Source organism: Octodon degus, unplaced genomic scaffold (genome assembly GCF_000260255.1).
Source record: "Octodon degus isolate 3935 unplaced genomic scaffold, OctDeg1.0 scaffold00038, whole genome shotgun sequence".
Lineage (NCBI taxonomy): Eukaryota > Metazoa > Chordata > Mammalia > Rodentia > Octodontidae > Octodon > Octodon degus.
In genome coordinates this window covers 1,826,043-1,843,640 of record NW_004524614.1, presented here as the reverse complement: position 1 = coordinate 1,843,640, position 17,598 = coordinate 1,826,043, and the positions used below count along the sequence as shown (strand labels likewise).

Here is a 17,598-nt window from a genome sequence, read left to right as displayed (position 1 = left end):
AAGCTTTCTAACAGGATGAGATCCCAGTTATTGATTCTTGGAAGTGTTTCCCATGCAGTTTGGTTTTTGCTCATGAACTCTATGCTTACCCCTATGTCATCATGCTTTCTACTTTTTCTTCTAGTAGATTTAGTGTTTCTGTTTTAATATTTCGATCATTGACCCACTTCGGCTTTAGTTTAGTGCATAGTGATATATATGTGTCTAGTTTTAGTCTTTGGAATGTAGAGAGCCAATTTTTTCAGCACTATTTATCTAAAAGGCTTTCTTCTAGTAATTATGTTTGGCCCCTTTGTCAAAGATAAGGTGGCTGAGTATTTTTGTAATTGTGTCTGCAACTTCTAATCTGTTCCATTGGTGTTCACTGATACTCAGGTCTGTTTTTTCTGCCATTACCATGCTGATTTTATCACATTAGCTTTGTAGTATAACTTCAAGTAAGAGATTTTGATGTCTCCTGCCTTGCCTTTGCCTTTGTTGTCCAGCATTGCTTTTGCTATTTATTCTAGGTCTCTCCTGGTTCCAAATGAATTTGAGGAATGTTTTCTCTAGTTCTGTGAGGTATGCTAATGGTATTTTGATCAAGACTGCATTAAATCTATGTAACAATTGTGGGAGTATGGCCATTTTCACAATATTGTTTTTCCCTATCCATGAGCAAGGATCTTTCTATTTTCTGATATCTTTAATCTTCTTTTACAGAGTATTGTAACTTTTTAATTTATAGATCTTTTATTTACTTTGTTAGATGGGCTCATAAGCATTTCAATTTTGGTATACTATTGTGAAATGTCTAATTTCTCTGTGTGTAAAAGAATGTTACTGATTTTTGAGTACTGAATTTGTATCCAGCCATGCAATTCATTTGCTTATTAAGTCTAGGAGTGTTTTGTTGGAGTTTTGGGGTCTTCTATGTAGACTATCATGCCTCTGCAAATAATAATAAATTTCATATCTTTTCCTATTATTATTCTTTTTATTTCTCTCTCTTGTTTAATTGCATTGGCTAATGATTTCAAAACTGTATTAAATAGGAATGGTAATAGTGGACATCCTTGTTTTGTTCCTGATTTTAGAGTGAAAACTTTCTGTTTTTGTCTATTTAGTACGATGTTGGCTATTGGCTTGGCATAAATAGCTTTTACAAGATTGATAAAAGACCATCTATTCCAATTTTCCATAGAGTTATCATGAATGAGTGCTGGGCTTTATCAAGAGGGTTTTCTGCCTCTATTGAATTTTTTTTTTTTTTTTTTTCTTCTTCACAGAACCGGGGATTAAACTCAGGCCCTTGCACTTGCCAGGTAAGCAGTTATTCTACTGAGCCATCTCCCCGGCCCCCTGCCTCTATTGAAATGATCATGTGATTTTTGTCTCTGGCTTTGTTGATATGCTATATTACATTTATTGATTTGTATATGTCGAACCATTCCTGTATTCCTGGGATGAATTTCACTTGGGTCATGGTGTATAATCTTCTGGATAACTTGCTGCACTCTGTTTGCTAGTATTTTATTGAGGATTTTTGCATCTATACTCATTAAGGAACTGGCCTGTAGTTCTCTTATGGTTGGGTCTTTCTCTTGTTTGGTATTTGGTTAATATTTGCCTCCAAGAATGAGTTAGGAAGCAATGCTTCCCTTTCAATTTTTTTTCTTAAATTATTTATTTGGTACAGGGTTCTTGCTTGGACTCATAGTGGTCCTCCTGTCTCAGCCTTCCCAGCACTGGGATAATAAGCGTGTGCCACAGAATCTGGTTTTGGTGGCTGGCACAGCATGCCTAGGGCTCCATGGCCAGCATAGCACGCATTACCAGGGATAGAGCCTGGGTTCTTGCACTTGCCAGGCAGGCACTTAGATCACCAAGGTATCTCCCCAAGCCTTCCTTTTCAATACATACATATATACATATATATATATATATATTTTTTTTTTTCATATATATTAAAAAAAAAAACCCAAGAATGAAACTCATAAACTCATCCATGCCACAGAGAAACTATGCCACTATGCTATATCCCTGGTCCCTCCCTTTCAATCTAATTAAAGAGTTTCAGGAGTATTTGCATGAAATCTAAATTTCATGTAGACTGCAGCAGTAAACCTGTCAGGACCTGGGCTTCTCTTTGTTGATAAGTTTTTAATTACATTTTAAATCTCATTAACTGATATTGAGTTATTCAATATGAGTTATTGAATTTTTATATTCAATAAAATGTAAAAATTTCTTACATTTTGACTCAGCTTTGGTAATTCATACATATTAAGGAATCTGTCCATTTCTTCTGTTTTCTATCCATCCTATCAGAATAAAAATTTTTGGGTTTTTTTTTTGGGGGAACCGGGGATTGAATTTAGGCCCTTGTGCTTTCCCAGGAAGTGCTTATTCTACTGAGCCATCTCCTTGGCCTAGAATAAAAATTTTTGAAGTAGCTACTGATTATCTGAATTTTCATACTATCTGTAGGGACTTCACCCTTATTCTTCAATGCATGAATTTGAGTTTCTTTTTCTACTATGGCTGGCTAAGTTTCGATCAATCTTATTTTTTCAAAGAACCAACTCAACTTATTAATCCTTTGTACTGTTTTCTTGCTCTCCATTGTGTTAATTTCTGTTCTGATCTTTATTAATTTCCTCCCTTCTATGGGCTTTGGATCTGTCTTACTCTTCTTTCAGAAGCTTGAGGTATAACATCAGGTTATTTATTTGTGTTTGTTCTGTTTTCTTGAGGTTATAATTCAATGCTATAAATTTCCCTCTGGGGACTGCTTTCATTACACCCCATCTATAAAAGATAATGTATCTGTACTATCATTTAGTCATAGATATTGTTTAATCTCTTTGCTTACTTCATCTGTGACCCATTTGTTGTTTAGGAGGGTATTATTTAATTTCCATGTGTTTAGGAGTTTTTGCCATTATTATCTAATTTCATTACCCTGTGCTCAGGTAGTATGCATGGGATAATTTTAATTCCTTTGCATTTACTCAACCATGTTCTGTCAGCTAGTATATGGTCTATTTTAGAAAACATCTACTAAGTTCATTTGTTCACAAGTTCAACATTCAGTTTTGTTATTTCTTTGCTGTCAAATCATTAATTTTTTTTTTTTTTTTTAATGTATTTTAGTACACGGTCTACAGGATCTCACTACAAAGACTGGACTCGTACTGATCCTCCTGTTTTCAGCCTCCCAAGTGGTGAGATTACAGGCACATGCCATCATACCCAATCTCAACCACTGTCTCAGCATGACCCAGGGACAGAGTTGGCAAAACATGATGGGTATCAAACCACAGTCCCATAGGAGAACCTATACTGTAACATTATGTAACTCAGTTGTGTCCCGAATTTCCTGATCAAGGAGATTATGGGGCAACAGAGGACTGTGATCGATGATGTACAGTGTGTCTAAGAAGAGTTACATGGAGAGAAAACATTCTCTCAGGCTTTCAGAGAGAGCAAATTGGTTAAGCAATGGCTGTGACTCATCCACATGGCTGACACTCACAAAGGATCTACAAACTGCGATATAGGGCTTCAGGTTAAATCCTGAGGGGATTTGACTAACCTTATCAGATACAAAAGTCACATGTCTTGTTATATAGGTCTTGCTTTATCTTGGTCTTAACTATCCAGCAGAAAAGTATAAAAACAATGTATAAAAAGTAAAGCCACATTAATATGCTGAGCTGTAAAAGGCTCAAGTCAACAACTTTGGACATTGCCAGTCTTACAGAAAATCCACTACTATGACGTACTAATGGACTATATTGGGAGATTCTGCTGAATTCAAGCACCTACAATATTCAAATGACAGTGGAATGCCCTCCTCTGACAAAACTAACCAAAAAAGTGGGATAGAAATGAACGACCCTTTTATATCTGCATACTCAAAATAGGATAGATATACAGCTCCATTCTCTTAATTCAATGAATAGAGAGGATTGTTATAATAGTGTTTGAGACAGGATATCATGTCTGCATCTTGTACAATGAATAATCACTAAGACAACGATATGCAACATGTTAATTATTGAAAGTGTGCCAGTAGGGCTGGTGAGATGGCTCAGTGGTCTAAAGCACCTACTTAGAACAAGCTAAGCTAAGCAAAGCACAGGGACCGTGGTTCAATCCCCCAGCACCACATGCCAGCCAGCCCCGCCCCCTGGTCGGCTGAGCTGGCCACACACACACTAAATAAATAAATAAATAAATAATTTTTTTAAACAAAGAAAGTGTGCCAGTAATCGGTTGTGAAACTCTCATTGATATTTGTTTCTCAATAAAATTATTTTTTTAAAAAAGGGAATAACTGGGGGAAAAAAAGTTATATTTATGTATATACACAGGATAGCTTGTATAGTGCCAATTTCTACTAGTCTATTGAAAGGAGTAAATAATGCTTAATGTTTTTCTTCTCCTTTTTAATTTCTTATGACTTCTGTGAAACCAATCTTGCATATCTGATAATCTAAACAATTTGAAAAGAACATTATGCAATATAACCATTGTCGAATTCCTATTATTTTGTTTAATAAACTTCTGTATTGTTTCTAAATAAAAAAACAAAACCAAAAACCCGGTCCCTGCACTTGTCTAAGCCGGCACTTTAGTCCACTGAGCTATATGGCCAACCCTTCAAATCATTAATTTTTAAACTAATGCTCTATCTCCTTGATAATTCATCTCTACACTGTGTATTTATGTATAAATATGTGTAACTTGGACCCACTTCTAGACTGCTATAGATTGTTGGATTTATCTGCCTGGCTTTACCTTAGTAATTTATATGGATTATTACAAAATCTTTATCTATGGGTTCTCCTTGCACATTCTTGCCCTCTTCAATTAATGTACTTTCCAGATGGCTGTCACAGTGCTCTTAATTTTAAAATAAGAATCTCATCAAAATCCTTTAATAGATGCAGCTCTCCTCAGTACAATGACAATACTCAGTATGTTATATAAAGTCCTCTGTGACCCTTGGAGCCTAATCTTTCTGCATTAGCTAGACTAGCCTACTAGTTCTTCAATAAGTGTCCAGTCCTTCTTATCCCTAGGCCTTACTCTATGCTATGTTCTACTAAATGTTATTTTCTTTCTTTTTTTTTTTTTTTTTTTTTGTGGAACCGGGGTTTGAACCCAGGCCCTTGCACAAGAGCTTATTCTACCAAGCTATCTCCCCAGCCCCCAAAATGTCATTTTCTAGCTGGCTATTTTCTATCTACTTTCTACTCTATCTGGTTAAGTCACATTGATACCACAGGTCCAAAGTTAACTAGTAAGTTAGTAGGAAAAAAGAGATCCTCTGGAGATTATAAAAAAGACTCCTTTGTCAGACCTAAGAGTTTAAAAGGACATGGGATATGGTACACGTACATTGTATTCTTTTGGCTCAACTCCAGTTTATGCACACCGTGAAAGCAGGATGATGGGAAAAGGGGCAAAGGAAAAGGGAAAATAATTCCTCAGATTTCTTTCACTCCTCTCCAAAGAAAAACAAATGAAATAAGCACATAACTTACACTGACAAATGCTTCTGATACGTACAAGAGTTAAGAATGGATTATAAAATACATGTATCATTACCCTAATTTAAAAATACATAATATATACATCAAGGTAGCTATATAAGACTTACACATATCTAAGTTATCTATAAAAGTTAAACTTTAAATCCTCAACACAATCTATGAAATAATTTAAAAAAACTTTAAAGTGAAGTGTCCTACTGAATATATACTAGTGGTCTTTCAGACAGAAATTCTGAGTAACTTAGAAATTTCCTAATATTGCTGTTAGAAGATACAATAATAATATACTTACTCTTTTTATCTGATGAGCTACTAAAATCTATGCCACCAAGCCCTTCATTGCCTGTAGTTGAAGAGGCTACTGTAGATCCCAAAGTCAAACCTAAAGCATTCTGTCCAAGTCCTGCAAATATATACCGAACCATCATTTACCAATTTGACTGAAAGACTTATTAACAATTTTCCCAACTGAATAGAGCACTCAAATATTTTTATGTTAGGTCCCACAATTTGTTTAAACTTGATTTAGGCAAGTAAGAGATAAGTCTGGTGAATGCTTTGGAAAAGATAATCAAGCTTAGATTCAATGGTAATACATATAATGGATGATGTGATGTTTATTAAAAGAGTCAGAATGTATTTATTAATTTGATAAATGGGGATATTCAACATTTGTTATTTTTAAACCTTTTCTATAAAAGTAGTGTCAGTTGATACATTTACCTATTACCATCTAATCATACCTGGGAACTTCATATTTAAAATAATGTAGTATGAATGTATAAGATTTAAGGATAACATATTAAGTACAAGTAAATACACCCAAGTTCTTTCCAAAAAATTTTGTTAAAAAAGAAACAAAATTTTTCATTTTTTACCTATTTCATTCTCACTTCAATGGTAAACAAAACAAACAAACAAAAAAAAATCACAGGGACTATAATTAATGTTGTCATTAATGTATAAACTTCAAAGAGCTTGCACTGATAAATATGTATTTCTCTAAATATCTATACCTGACCACGTGGATTACAAGCCTTTGGGAATGGCTTATGGGAAGAGATAGGAAAGGCTTGGAGATGTTGCCTGAAAGAGGAGCACTGGAACACCTTTGGCTGTTCTGTATGGAAGATTCTGGTCAGAGCTCAGAAGACCAGAAGGCTGATAGAAAGCCTGTCCGTAAAGACCAAGCTGGGGTGATTTCTGCTGGGAGGAAGGACTGCATTGGTTGTTGGACTACAGATGATGTGTATTATGGCTTGGCAGAAAATTTGTCTGCATTTTGCTCACGTCCAGAGATTTTGCCTGAGACTGAGATTAAGCACCATGGATTAATTAATTTTGCAAAAGAAATTTCAAACTAGTTGATTGTTCAGGCAGTGGCATGGCTATTATCAGGGGCTCTTAGTTGTATTTATCTTGAGAATCAAAAACAATGAATCCAGCAAGATGATATGAAACGTTGAGTTTGGCCAGAAAGGAAGCACCAATAAAGCTGTAGACTGAAAGGAAAGAGCTAAGAGGATCTCCATTGTTGAGAAGAAACAAAAGAATAGAAAAGATAACCTGAGAGCATCACAAGTAGCCACGTCTCCACCCTCTGCAGCCTCAAAACTATCAAAACTACAAAAGTGAAAGACAGCTGTGAGGAGGAAGCCGCAGAGCGCCAGGTTCCAGAATGGTGGCATTATAGACAATTTGTTCCTCAGAATCAGGTCAGAGTGATCAGTGATCCAGGTACTCAAGCCCTACAGCCAAGAGAGAAGAAAGCCTGGCTATTTCTCCAGCTGGCAACAGACCTTGATATCACCCATGTGGCACTGGTTTTAGGTATACACAGAATGCAAGAGTTCTGAGGTTACGAAGGCTTCCACCTGATTTCAGAAGGCCTGGGAGGCCACGCACTGTGCCCAAGAGGGCAGCGTGTAAAGCAAAGAGAAGCCAAACGTGCAGTGGAAACCGCAGAAGTTTGGAGAAGCCAGAAACATGGATCACCTAAGGAAAGCTGCAAGGAGGGAGCAAAGCCAGCCTAAGAAAGAAGTCATGGGAGCTACAACCACATGTGCCACATGGAGCACAAAATTTGCTACAGACTGCTTCAGATGTCCCACATGGAACTATAGGATTTAATGTCTGCCCTCTGGATTTTGGACTTGCTTTGTCCCAATGCTTTGTATTCCCTTGTTTGTAACTTTTGGAATGGTAATTTTTTTCTTGTGCCACTGAATGATGGAAGTTGAATGATGAAAAGTTTAACTTTTCATCTATACATGGGCTCATACCTCAGAGTTTGCCTTAGATCTTTGAGGAGACTTGGGACTTAAGACTGTTCAGCAATGCTGAAACTGAGGACTTCGGAAACTCTTAGAAAGGAGATGTGTATTGACTCTTTGTGGGGCCAGAGGCAGAATGTTATGCTTTGTGTCTAGTTGTCTCCCGAAAGCCCCATGTAGTCAATGGGACAGCTTCTAGAGTTTGCGATTAATTCATGATCCAGTGCTCGTATGGGTGTGAGTGCTACAGCCACCCTGGGACAGATAGCATGAATAAAATATAAGGATGGAGAGAGGCTTGCTACCTGCCACAGCTGCTCCTCTCTTTGCTATTTTCTGTCACCATCAATAGCTGCCTTCTGCCATATGTCACTCTGCATTAGTCAGCTGAGTATGGACTGAAATCTCCACAACTGTGAGCTAAATAAACCTTTCCTTCTTTAATTTTGGGTGTTGGGTATTTTGTTCCAGCAACGAGTGTAAAGTAACCAAGTTAATACTTTATAATGATGTTACCTATTTTAAAGCAGAAGAAACACTAATGATAGCATGAAATAATTAAAAACTGTATTTAAATTCTGAAAATGTGAGAGAAACACAAATAACTACTACTACTATACCAGTTTAGCCTCCCTAATTAAAAATCTCACAACTTGAAATGCTTCAAAGTCTGCAATCTTCTGAGCATTTTATGTTGATGCTCAAAGTCTACATAAATATTCCAAAATTGGTTCAAAAAATCATGAAATACTTATTGGTTCTAAGCATTTAGGGAAAGGAATACTCAAATTACAAAGCTTTAAAAAAATTCATTGGTACCTCTACATTAATGTAAGCACAAAATAAATACTGAGTGTTATGTCTTGAGTCTAAGAAGAATCCAAGGGCTGGGGATACAGCTCACTGGCACAGCACCTGCTTGACAAGTACAAGGTCCTGAGTTCAATTCCTGGTAGCAAATGAGAGAGACAGAGATAGGGTCGGGGGGTACAGAGAGATTCAAGTATACTTCAAAACTCAGGAAAAAGACAAAATGATGCTCTGCCTCACTTTTCTATTACTTTTCATTTTGCTTCTGTACATTTATGAAATACTTAATATTTATCCTGAAAACAAATGTACAGTATAGTCATTTCATGACTTGGCTAGTACAAAGTATCTTGAGTACCTATATTTGTCAACAATGACAAAAATTAGTATTTCTAGATTAATGCAAATTTGAATACTACAAATTCCTACAGGCTATCCAGGTGCATGCTTTTTTGGGGGGGTCTTTTTAAGACAGAGTCTCATGATGCAGTTCAGCCTAGCTTACTTGTAGCCCAGACTGATCTCAAACTTGCAACAATTCTCCTGCCTCAGCTTCCTAGGCACTGGGATTACAGGTGTGTGGCACCATGCCCAGTCCCATATCTTCTAACCCTTCTGCTGACACAGAATTTTTCGATCAAATTATCATCTGAATAAAAAAACAAAACAAGGAACTGAACTATAACTTCTTTTATAGAAAACATCAAGTCACATTTCTTCACCTCTCCTGCACAACTGAAGTATTAGATGTATATTATGTGCTCCACAAAAACTCTGAAAGTAAATTAACATAAATTCACATAAATATTGGAAATTCTGTAATCACATCAACTTTTCCTAAGCTGTTAAACAACACATTTTGATTTTACACTGCTATATGAGGTAGTTATGTAATTCTGCAAGTAACAGGAAAGCTTTTCTCACTCCCACAAAGTACCCATTGCTTTCAAAATATGATTTTCTTATTCTGGCACTAGATATAACAATCAAAACATATATAAAATCCTTAAAATGTCACAAATATCATAATACATATCAAATGAGAAATCAACCTGGGATTTTATATATTCAGTATACTCTGCCCTGTGAACTAATTTTAGTATTTGCCTAATCATACATAATGAAAGCATCAGACATCTATCTGTATTTTAAAATATAGTCTTCAAAAGCATGTTGGTACCCCTTCTTGACTTCTATAATGAAAAGGCAATCCTAGACTTGGGGATTTAAGTTGCCTTATAGTGATGTTAGGCTGTAAACAATAAAGATTTTTTTTCACCCTACTGCTGAGGATTGAACACAGGAACTCATGAATATTAGGCAAGTACTTCGCAACTAAGCTATATTTCAACCTTCTCCAAGACTATTTAACTAAAAAAGACAAGTGTCTCTGGAACAGTTTTCTAATTCCTTAAATAGGCTTATTTCCTACTTAGTCAACAATGAGAAAATGGAGAATATATTTCTTAAACATGGCTAAGATATCTAATTATATATGAAAAAAATTATTGTATGATTCAATTTTTACACTAAAAGAAAAACATACAGTATTAAAAAGACTACCTCAAAACACCATAATATAGACGAAGGAAACTTAAATACAAGTACTATCTTGGAGAAAAATACTAGCAATTACCTGATGTTGCTGTGTTTGTACTCTGGAAAAGTGAACCTCCCAAACCAGCTAGGGTTCCCCCTAAGGAAAGGCCTGTAGACGCAGCTGTAGTCGTAGATGTGGTTCCTCCCAAATTATTCAGGGTAAAGCCTGTAGACGCTATTAAAAAAATAAGACCATAAACTATAAAAAGGCAACACATCATAGAAAAATACAAGCAAAATTTTAAAGAATTAATAGTTATGTCAAAATTGACTTTGATCCCTGGCAAGCGCAAGGGCCTGAGTTCAATCCCTGGTTCCGCAAAAAAAAAAAAAAAAAAAATTGACTTTGTAAAAATTGGTTGCCAAAGATAAAATTACGTATACTTAAGAATACAGACGGTAACATCAAGCAGATATGACAGAAGGCCTCGGAATAGAATTAAACAAGCACCAGGAAACTGACTCAACATAGCAATAGAGTTTATAACCCAGGTACCAAGTCCATCTTTAAAATTAAATAAATCTTAAGCCAAGTAAGATTTTCAGTCTTAATACACACAGAGCCTTTATCCTTGGTATGAAATGGCTCTTTGAAGACAAAGCTATTAATTGTTAACAACTTTACATTTTACTTATCTAACCCTGTGCCCTGTGAACTAATTTTAGTATTTGCCTAATCATATATAATGAAAGCATTAGACATCTGTATTTTAAAACAATCACTTATGATTACTATATACGATAATATATGAGATCAATTTCCAAGATCAGCTTTACTGCTACAATGGCCAATGTCAACTTTTCTTCTTTCAAATAAACTAGTAAGTCAAAATTGCTGATTGATTAGAATAAATGCTTCTCAAAGTGCCGATATATATGTTTAATAAAGATGTAAACTAAGTTCTCTGAATGAAATTTAAATTTAACCATGAAACACAACCTTCTCCGATTTTGTCTCACCTGCTGGAGTAGATATCAGAGCAGATGAAAGACTGAGACCACTAGCTGAGGTAGAAGTAATAGGCAGAGCAAATGGTGTAGCAGATGCTGCTGGTTTATTGAATCCTAAACTGAAGCCTGTTGTGGATGCAGATGTAGTAGTTGGCGTTCCTGTTTTAAAAAACAAAATCTCATTTTACCATAAGCTTACATATGAGATATATACGTGTCTGTGTACATACATATATACATATACATACATACATATAGGTTTCCATCAGAATCCCTGAAAGTTTGATTTTTTTTTTTTTTTTGTGGCCAGCTCAGCCTACCCTAGTAGTGGGGCTGGATTGGCATGTGGTGCTGGGAATTGAACTGCAGTTCCTAAACTTGTCTAAGTAGGTGCTTTAGACTGCTGAGCTCTCTTGCCGGCTCCATTTGATTCTTTCTGATAAGAAAAGGATGCATACATGTGAGAGAAAAAAATATAAAACTTGGGACTAAATTATGGCAAATACAGAGAACGAGGTTCTTTCAAGGGTTTTAGCTCACTGCTGCCACAGCTGCCTGGCAAGCATGAGGTCCTGAGTTCGATTTTTGGCACCCCTCACACACACACAAAAGAAAAAAAAGATGATTCTTTGGGTTAACAAAACAAAAATAATCCCAATCAATATAACATTCTGATCAAATTGAATCCTAAATTTACCTAATAATTTCTTTTTCTTTCTCCTTCCCTTTACTCAGTAGAACAACTGTCCCTCTTCTCCAAAACTATGTACATAGCCATTCTCTAATTCTGGCAATATTCTGTTCTCTGGCTACTCTGCCTGCCAGCTCTCAGTTTGCTTCCTACTCCTATTACTCATTTCCAGTCCTTATTTGAAGGTCTTTGTCCTCTGTTAATTTTACCTTAAATGAAACTCCCTTGGTTTTATTCCTGCTCCCTTACTTTTCTAGTGATTTTACCAACTTTCATCATCCAACTACAAGTACCGGAATCTCAATCTATATCTACCTGAATCTCTGTGGGCTGATTCTACCTTGATATCCCTTAGGACTCCAACCTATCTCACCAAAAAATAAACAAAAATACAACAACAGTCAAGAAAAAAAGCCCAGGCTGGGGAGATAGCTCAGCAGAATAAGCACTTGCCTGGCAAGCACATGGTCCTGAGTTCAATCCCCGGTACCACCAAAAAAAAAAGAAAGAAAAAAAAAAGAAAGAAAAAGAAAAAGTCCAACTTTGCTAAAGCCTCCATTTTGGTCCATTCCACTGCTCAAATAAAGAAACCAGAACCTTCATATTTATTTCTCTGCATTCCATCAGTTACAAATCCTGTCACTTCTACTTCTGAAACATCCTGGATTTCAAAAATTCTCAAAAACCTTCGTTTGGGTGTCTCTCAAGAACTATTAAAACAGTCTCTCAGGTTCTCTGCCAGTTTCACCCAACCTCTATCTTGGAATTATCTTATTACCTTAAAAACAACAATAACATCTTGGTAGTTCTGCTCAAGATAAAGTTCCCTTGGCCTTAGACTGCCACTGTAATAGTCTGAACACCAGGTACATAATTCTCCCTTCCTGTCCAGTCCCAACCTATCCTCAAATCTTACTAATCATTTCCATCTCTGAATCTTAAGCTCTACGAAGAAATATTTTACATAATCCCCTGGATACTTTTGTGATTAGGCTTTTGTACTTTCTACAACTCTGGAATGAATCCTATCACTCCAAAATAAACTTGTTCTCTCCTTTGCCTTTAGTATTTTTCTGATACCTGTTAATATCATTTATCAGATTGCCTAATAATGTTAATATTCCTGTCTGTCTTCACCTTGCAATAGACAAATATCTTGCCTACGTACTTAACAGTTTGTGACATCATCATCATCATTAGTACCACTGCAAATACAAGCCCAATAGTGAATGTTCAAGGCATTACATAAGCTTATAACCACACAGTTAGGAAGTAGTAACTGCTTGAACAATACTAAATTTAAAAGTATGAACAAGTCAGGCGCAGGTCTGTAATCCCAACACTCAGGAGGCTAAGGGAAGAGCACTGCCATGAAGCCAAGGCCAGGCTGAACTACACAATAAGTGCAAGATCTATCTAATTTCCAGAGTGAGACCCTGTCCAAAAAAAAAAAAAAAAAAAAAATTCAATCCCTGGAAAAACAAAAAAAAAAAACAACAAAACCCGAATCAAAACAAAAGGGCATGGATGTTCTCCACTGGAGTTTCTTCTGAGATCACTGAGAGAGAAGCAGTCAGGAGCTAAATTCTAGATTATCCTAATCACAACTGGACATTCCTGCTGCAGCACAATCCTTCCAAAGCTGCACAGAGAGGTCCAGTAACTTCAGAAAACAAGACTCAGTTATAACCAATCCTGTCTAAACCTTTGGTGGTGGTAACAAGTGTTGTTTTTTGCTGATTTAATTTAATCTCAATTTTAAAGTTTTTCACATGCCTTACCAAACCCACCCTTAAGGCAGCCTGAGCCAGCCAAAAAAAAACCCTTCTCAATTTGAAAGTTTTTTCAGTATGCTTCCATTCTTTCACATTCCTTTCAGCAAACCACTATAGAAACATGTTTTTGAGTTGCAAGGGAAACAAAAATCTTAGCCCAGTATCATCCCTGTTATTTTGTAGTACTGGGAATGAAATCCATGACTTCACACATGCTGGGCAAGCACTTCTCCCTGACCTCCCCTCCTTAAAACTGTTGTGTGTTTTCTAGTGGTACTGAGGATTGAATGCACAGCCATTGTGTGGGGGGCGATAGAAAGCTCCTGTTATATTTTCCCTTATTTGGGCAAGAAGTGCTACAGCACCAATCCCAGCTTGCTCGACATCTTCCTGTGGTCCTGGATTTCCACTACCAATCCACAACTAGTCCCACCCAACTGCTTCCACTATACAGCTATTTAGACCCTGTTCACTTCCTCAATAAACAAGACTTGATCAGAAAGCCTGTCTTGTCTCTGTCTCTTGTGTCTCTTGCCCTGTCTTATTCATCCCCGTTCCTCCTCCAGGTCATTACCCCACGTCTCGACCTGCGGCCGAGTCACCATTGTAGTGAGCTACATACTTCATGTTGAGACAAAGTCTCACTAAGTTGCTAGGATGCCCTAGCAACTTGCATTCCTCTTACCTCAGCCTCCAGAGTGCTAGGATTATAGACAGTGCCAACACATTCAGTTACAATAGTTTCATTTTATAAGTAACTAAAAGTTTTGCTCCTAAATATTGTAAAACTTCACAACTACTTTAGAGATACAACCAGCATGCTTAATTGTGAGACTTCTGGAGTATAATTTCATGCGTTTTCAACTAAAACATCAAAGACTGAAAAAGTAATGTGAAATAAACTTTCACATTAAAATCCATTTCTGCATTCAAAACATTACTCTCAATTAACAGCCTATGATATAAAGGCATTTTAAAAGTAATCAATACTATACATGTTTTTGACAAGTTAATATCTGGAATCTATACTGAATTCTTTATACACTTTTCTCTACACTCTTTTTGGTGAAATATTATAAAAGAATAGAATGATCACTCAATTCATTTACATTGGGATCTTTCCTCAAAGGTTTCTTACCCAGAGTTAATCCTGTAGTCATAGTTGTTGCTATTCCTGAAGCAAAAAAGAAAAGAAAAAGAAAATTTAAACATCATTGGATTTGGCATTGTTTTGATTTGTCATAAGGGAATCACCCTCAGAGTCATGATTCTACTAAGATCAATATATGACTTCTACTATAACCCATACCACAGCATTTTTTTCTATAGCATTTGGTTTCCTATTACTGTATATAATTTTATTAATTAAATGATAGAGGGATAAGACTTAGAAATATGAATTATTGTTGTAACAACATTAAGCAAAGAAAAGAACTACAGCAAACAGAACACTGGCATACAGCTGTCTCAAGACTCTAACTAGTTCTTCCTTATTTTCTGTGTATTTCTGTGAAAAGAGCTATACTCGGAGAAGGAAGTTCAGTGCTAATGGTGGCAACAAAGGTCCAGAGCCTCCAAAGGCAGAGAACAAAATGTACACGGTTATCTCCAGTGAATTATTTATTATTTTAAGTATTAAAAGACCTTTCCTTTTTTAAAAGAAAAAACCCTTTCTAATATTTAAATGTCCATTAAAAATCTTGTGTTCTTAATTTCTTGCTTTTTCCACCGAAACAATAGTTTTTAATATAAAACTTTAAAATACCTAAGAGAGTTCTGATTATTCTATGTATGTATGTATATATGTATGTATATCATGTTAATTAATCTCCAAGTTGGTAAAATTGACTTAACAATGTTTAAATAGGAAAACACTGTATTACATAATTTAATATAAACATATAGGGCTGAGGACATAGCTCAGTGGCCTAAGCACCTGCCAGGCAAGCACAAGGTCCTGAATCTGTTTCCCAATACCAAAAAAAAAGCAAATTCCCTTATACCATTATATTTTTAAAAAAGAAAAAAAAAATCTTCAATTACTGCATGTGGAGAGAAAGACAAGCAGGCAGGCAGGCATGCATGCACGCGCGCACACACACACAGACTGCCTTAACATCTGAGTAGATGACTACTTACTTCCCTGTATCCTTTTCACCTTGCTATCTACCCCCTTTTTAGATCTATTATTGACAACTTTTTACAAGAAGATACAGGATGGAAACTAAAAATATACCATGTATATGTCATTCCCAAATCAAAAACTCCTTTTACCTGTATTTGTTCCTCCTAGAGTGAACCCAGTCGCAGGCTTAGATCCAAAGAGTCCTCCAGTTCCAGCTCCAAAAGCATAAGTAACAGATGTAGTTGCTGGAGTAAGTGTGCTTCCAAGGGTTCCCAAATTGAGCCCCAAAGGATTGCTTATTAAAAAAAAAAAAAAAAAAAAAAAAAAAAAAAAAAGTCTAGTAAAGCTGATATTTACTTGAAAATAAAAGTTAACTCTAGGATTTTTTTTATATAACACATCTAACACATCTAAGATCGAAAAGAAACAATAAATGCCTTTAACCAAACAAGTTAAAATATCTGTTCTCCTGAAGAGTAAATCCAGATATAAAATCAGTCATGACAAGGCTTCAAGCAAGGATCACATACATTCTGCTTTTTTTTTTTTTTTTCTCAGAACCAGGGATTGAACTCAGGCCCTTGTGCTTATTCCACTGAGCCATCTCCCCGGCCCTACATTCTGCTTTTATCAGTATTTGTTCAATGTCTTTTGCCTAGTGTATGTTGAAATGGCCACGGGAAAGTTTATAAATGAGGATCATTTTCCTTTTAAAATATACAAATACAGTTCACCTTTCTAAATTGTTCTCCCAAGTACACTTATAAAGATACAGTAACAAACAGAAAAGCTACATTGTCTTTTCCAGGGCTGTTACATGTTACCATTTCAATGGGAGCAGGAAGCAAGTTATCTTGCCCCTCCTCAATACAAAATTTTGGAGACAGGAGGGGGTAGTAAGCATATCCTGATTAAAAAAAAAAAAAAAGCAAAGCAAAATTATTCAGCCAAGATCATGTGTTCATCAGCACAAATTCTGCAGAGAGCTTCTGAAAACCTTAAAAAGACAGCTGATAAAAACAATTCAGTATGAATAAAGTGCACAACTTTACAACTGTTCTCAAAAAGCTTCAAAGGCTAAAACTTGCTATCTAAGGTAGAAGGGTAAATTATAAAAATAAAATTTTCAACAGTTTGATACTTCGAAGATCATGTAAGAGCTACAAAGATAACAGGCTTGTAGAAATCCTATTACCCCATTTATTTATTATTCTTTCTCTGTCCCTCTGTAAAAACATAAATCACCATAAGAGCACTCAATGTCACTTAAAAATTACTGAAAACCTTGGAGGTTTCAATGTAAGGAAGAGGTAACAGTGTTGGGGCTGAGTTCCAGTACCAGTTCCCAGTTGTGCTGGTAAACGCAAGACATTATTTTTGAGCCTTAATTTCTTTATCCACACAAGAACAGTACCCAATTAGCAGGGGTTTTAAAGAAGGTTAAGAAATTATGCAGAAGGGCTGGGGAGATGGCTCAGTGGAATAAGCGCTTCCCTGGCAAGCTCAAGGCCCTGAGTTCAATCCCCGGTTCCACAAAAAAGAAAGAAATTATGCAGAGATGGGTGCAGTGGCACACTCTTCTGTTGAGGCAGGAGGATTGCTCAGAGTGCAAGGTCAGCCAGGGCTACAAAATGAGTTCAAAACCAGCCTGAACTGCACAGCAAAACTGTTTCAAAAAGTCAGAGAGAAGGAGAAGGAGAAGGAGAAGGAGAAGGAGAAGGAGGAGAAGGAGAAGGAGGAGAAGGAGAAGGAGGAGAAGGAGAAGGAGAAGGAGAAGGAGAAGGAGAAGGAGAAGGAGAAGGAGAAGGAGAAGGAGAAGGAGAAGGACGAG

General features: G+C 36.3%; 1 protein-coding gene across 1 annotated transcript in view; it reads right to left on the bottom strand.

The window, feature by feature from the left end:
- Nup58 (nucleoporin 58) overlaps positions 1–17,598 on the bottom strand; it is a 52,158-nt gene that overhangs the window by 29,313 nt on the left and 5,247 nt on the right. Inside the window, exons 2-6 of the mRNA XM_004631113.2 lie at positions 15,917–16,062; positions 14,781–14,816; positions 11,186–11,335; positions 10,263–10,400; positions 5,836–5,946 (exon numbers count right to left, since the gene is read on the bottom strand). Of these exons, the coding sequence (XP_004631170.1) occupies positions 5,836–5,946; positions 10,263–10,400; positions 11,186–11,335; positions 14,781–14,816; positions 15,917–16,062 (581 nt within the window). The remainder of the gene's footprint in view (positions 1–5,835; positions 5,947–10,262; positions 10,401–11,185; positions 11,336–14,780; positions 14,817–15,916; positions 16,063–17,598) is intronic.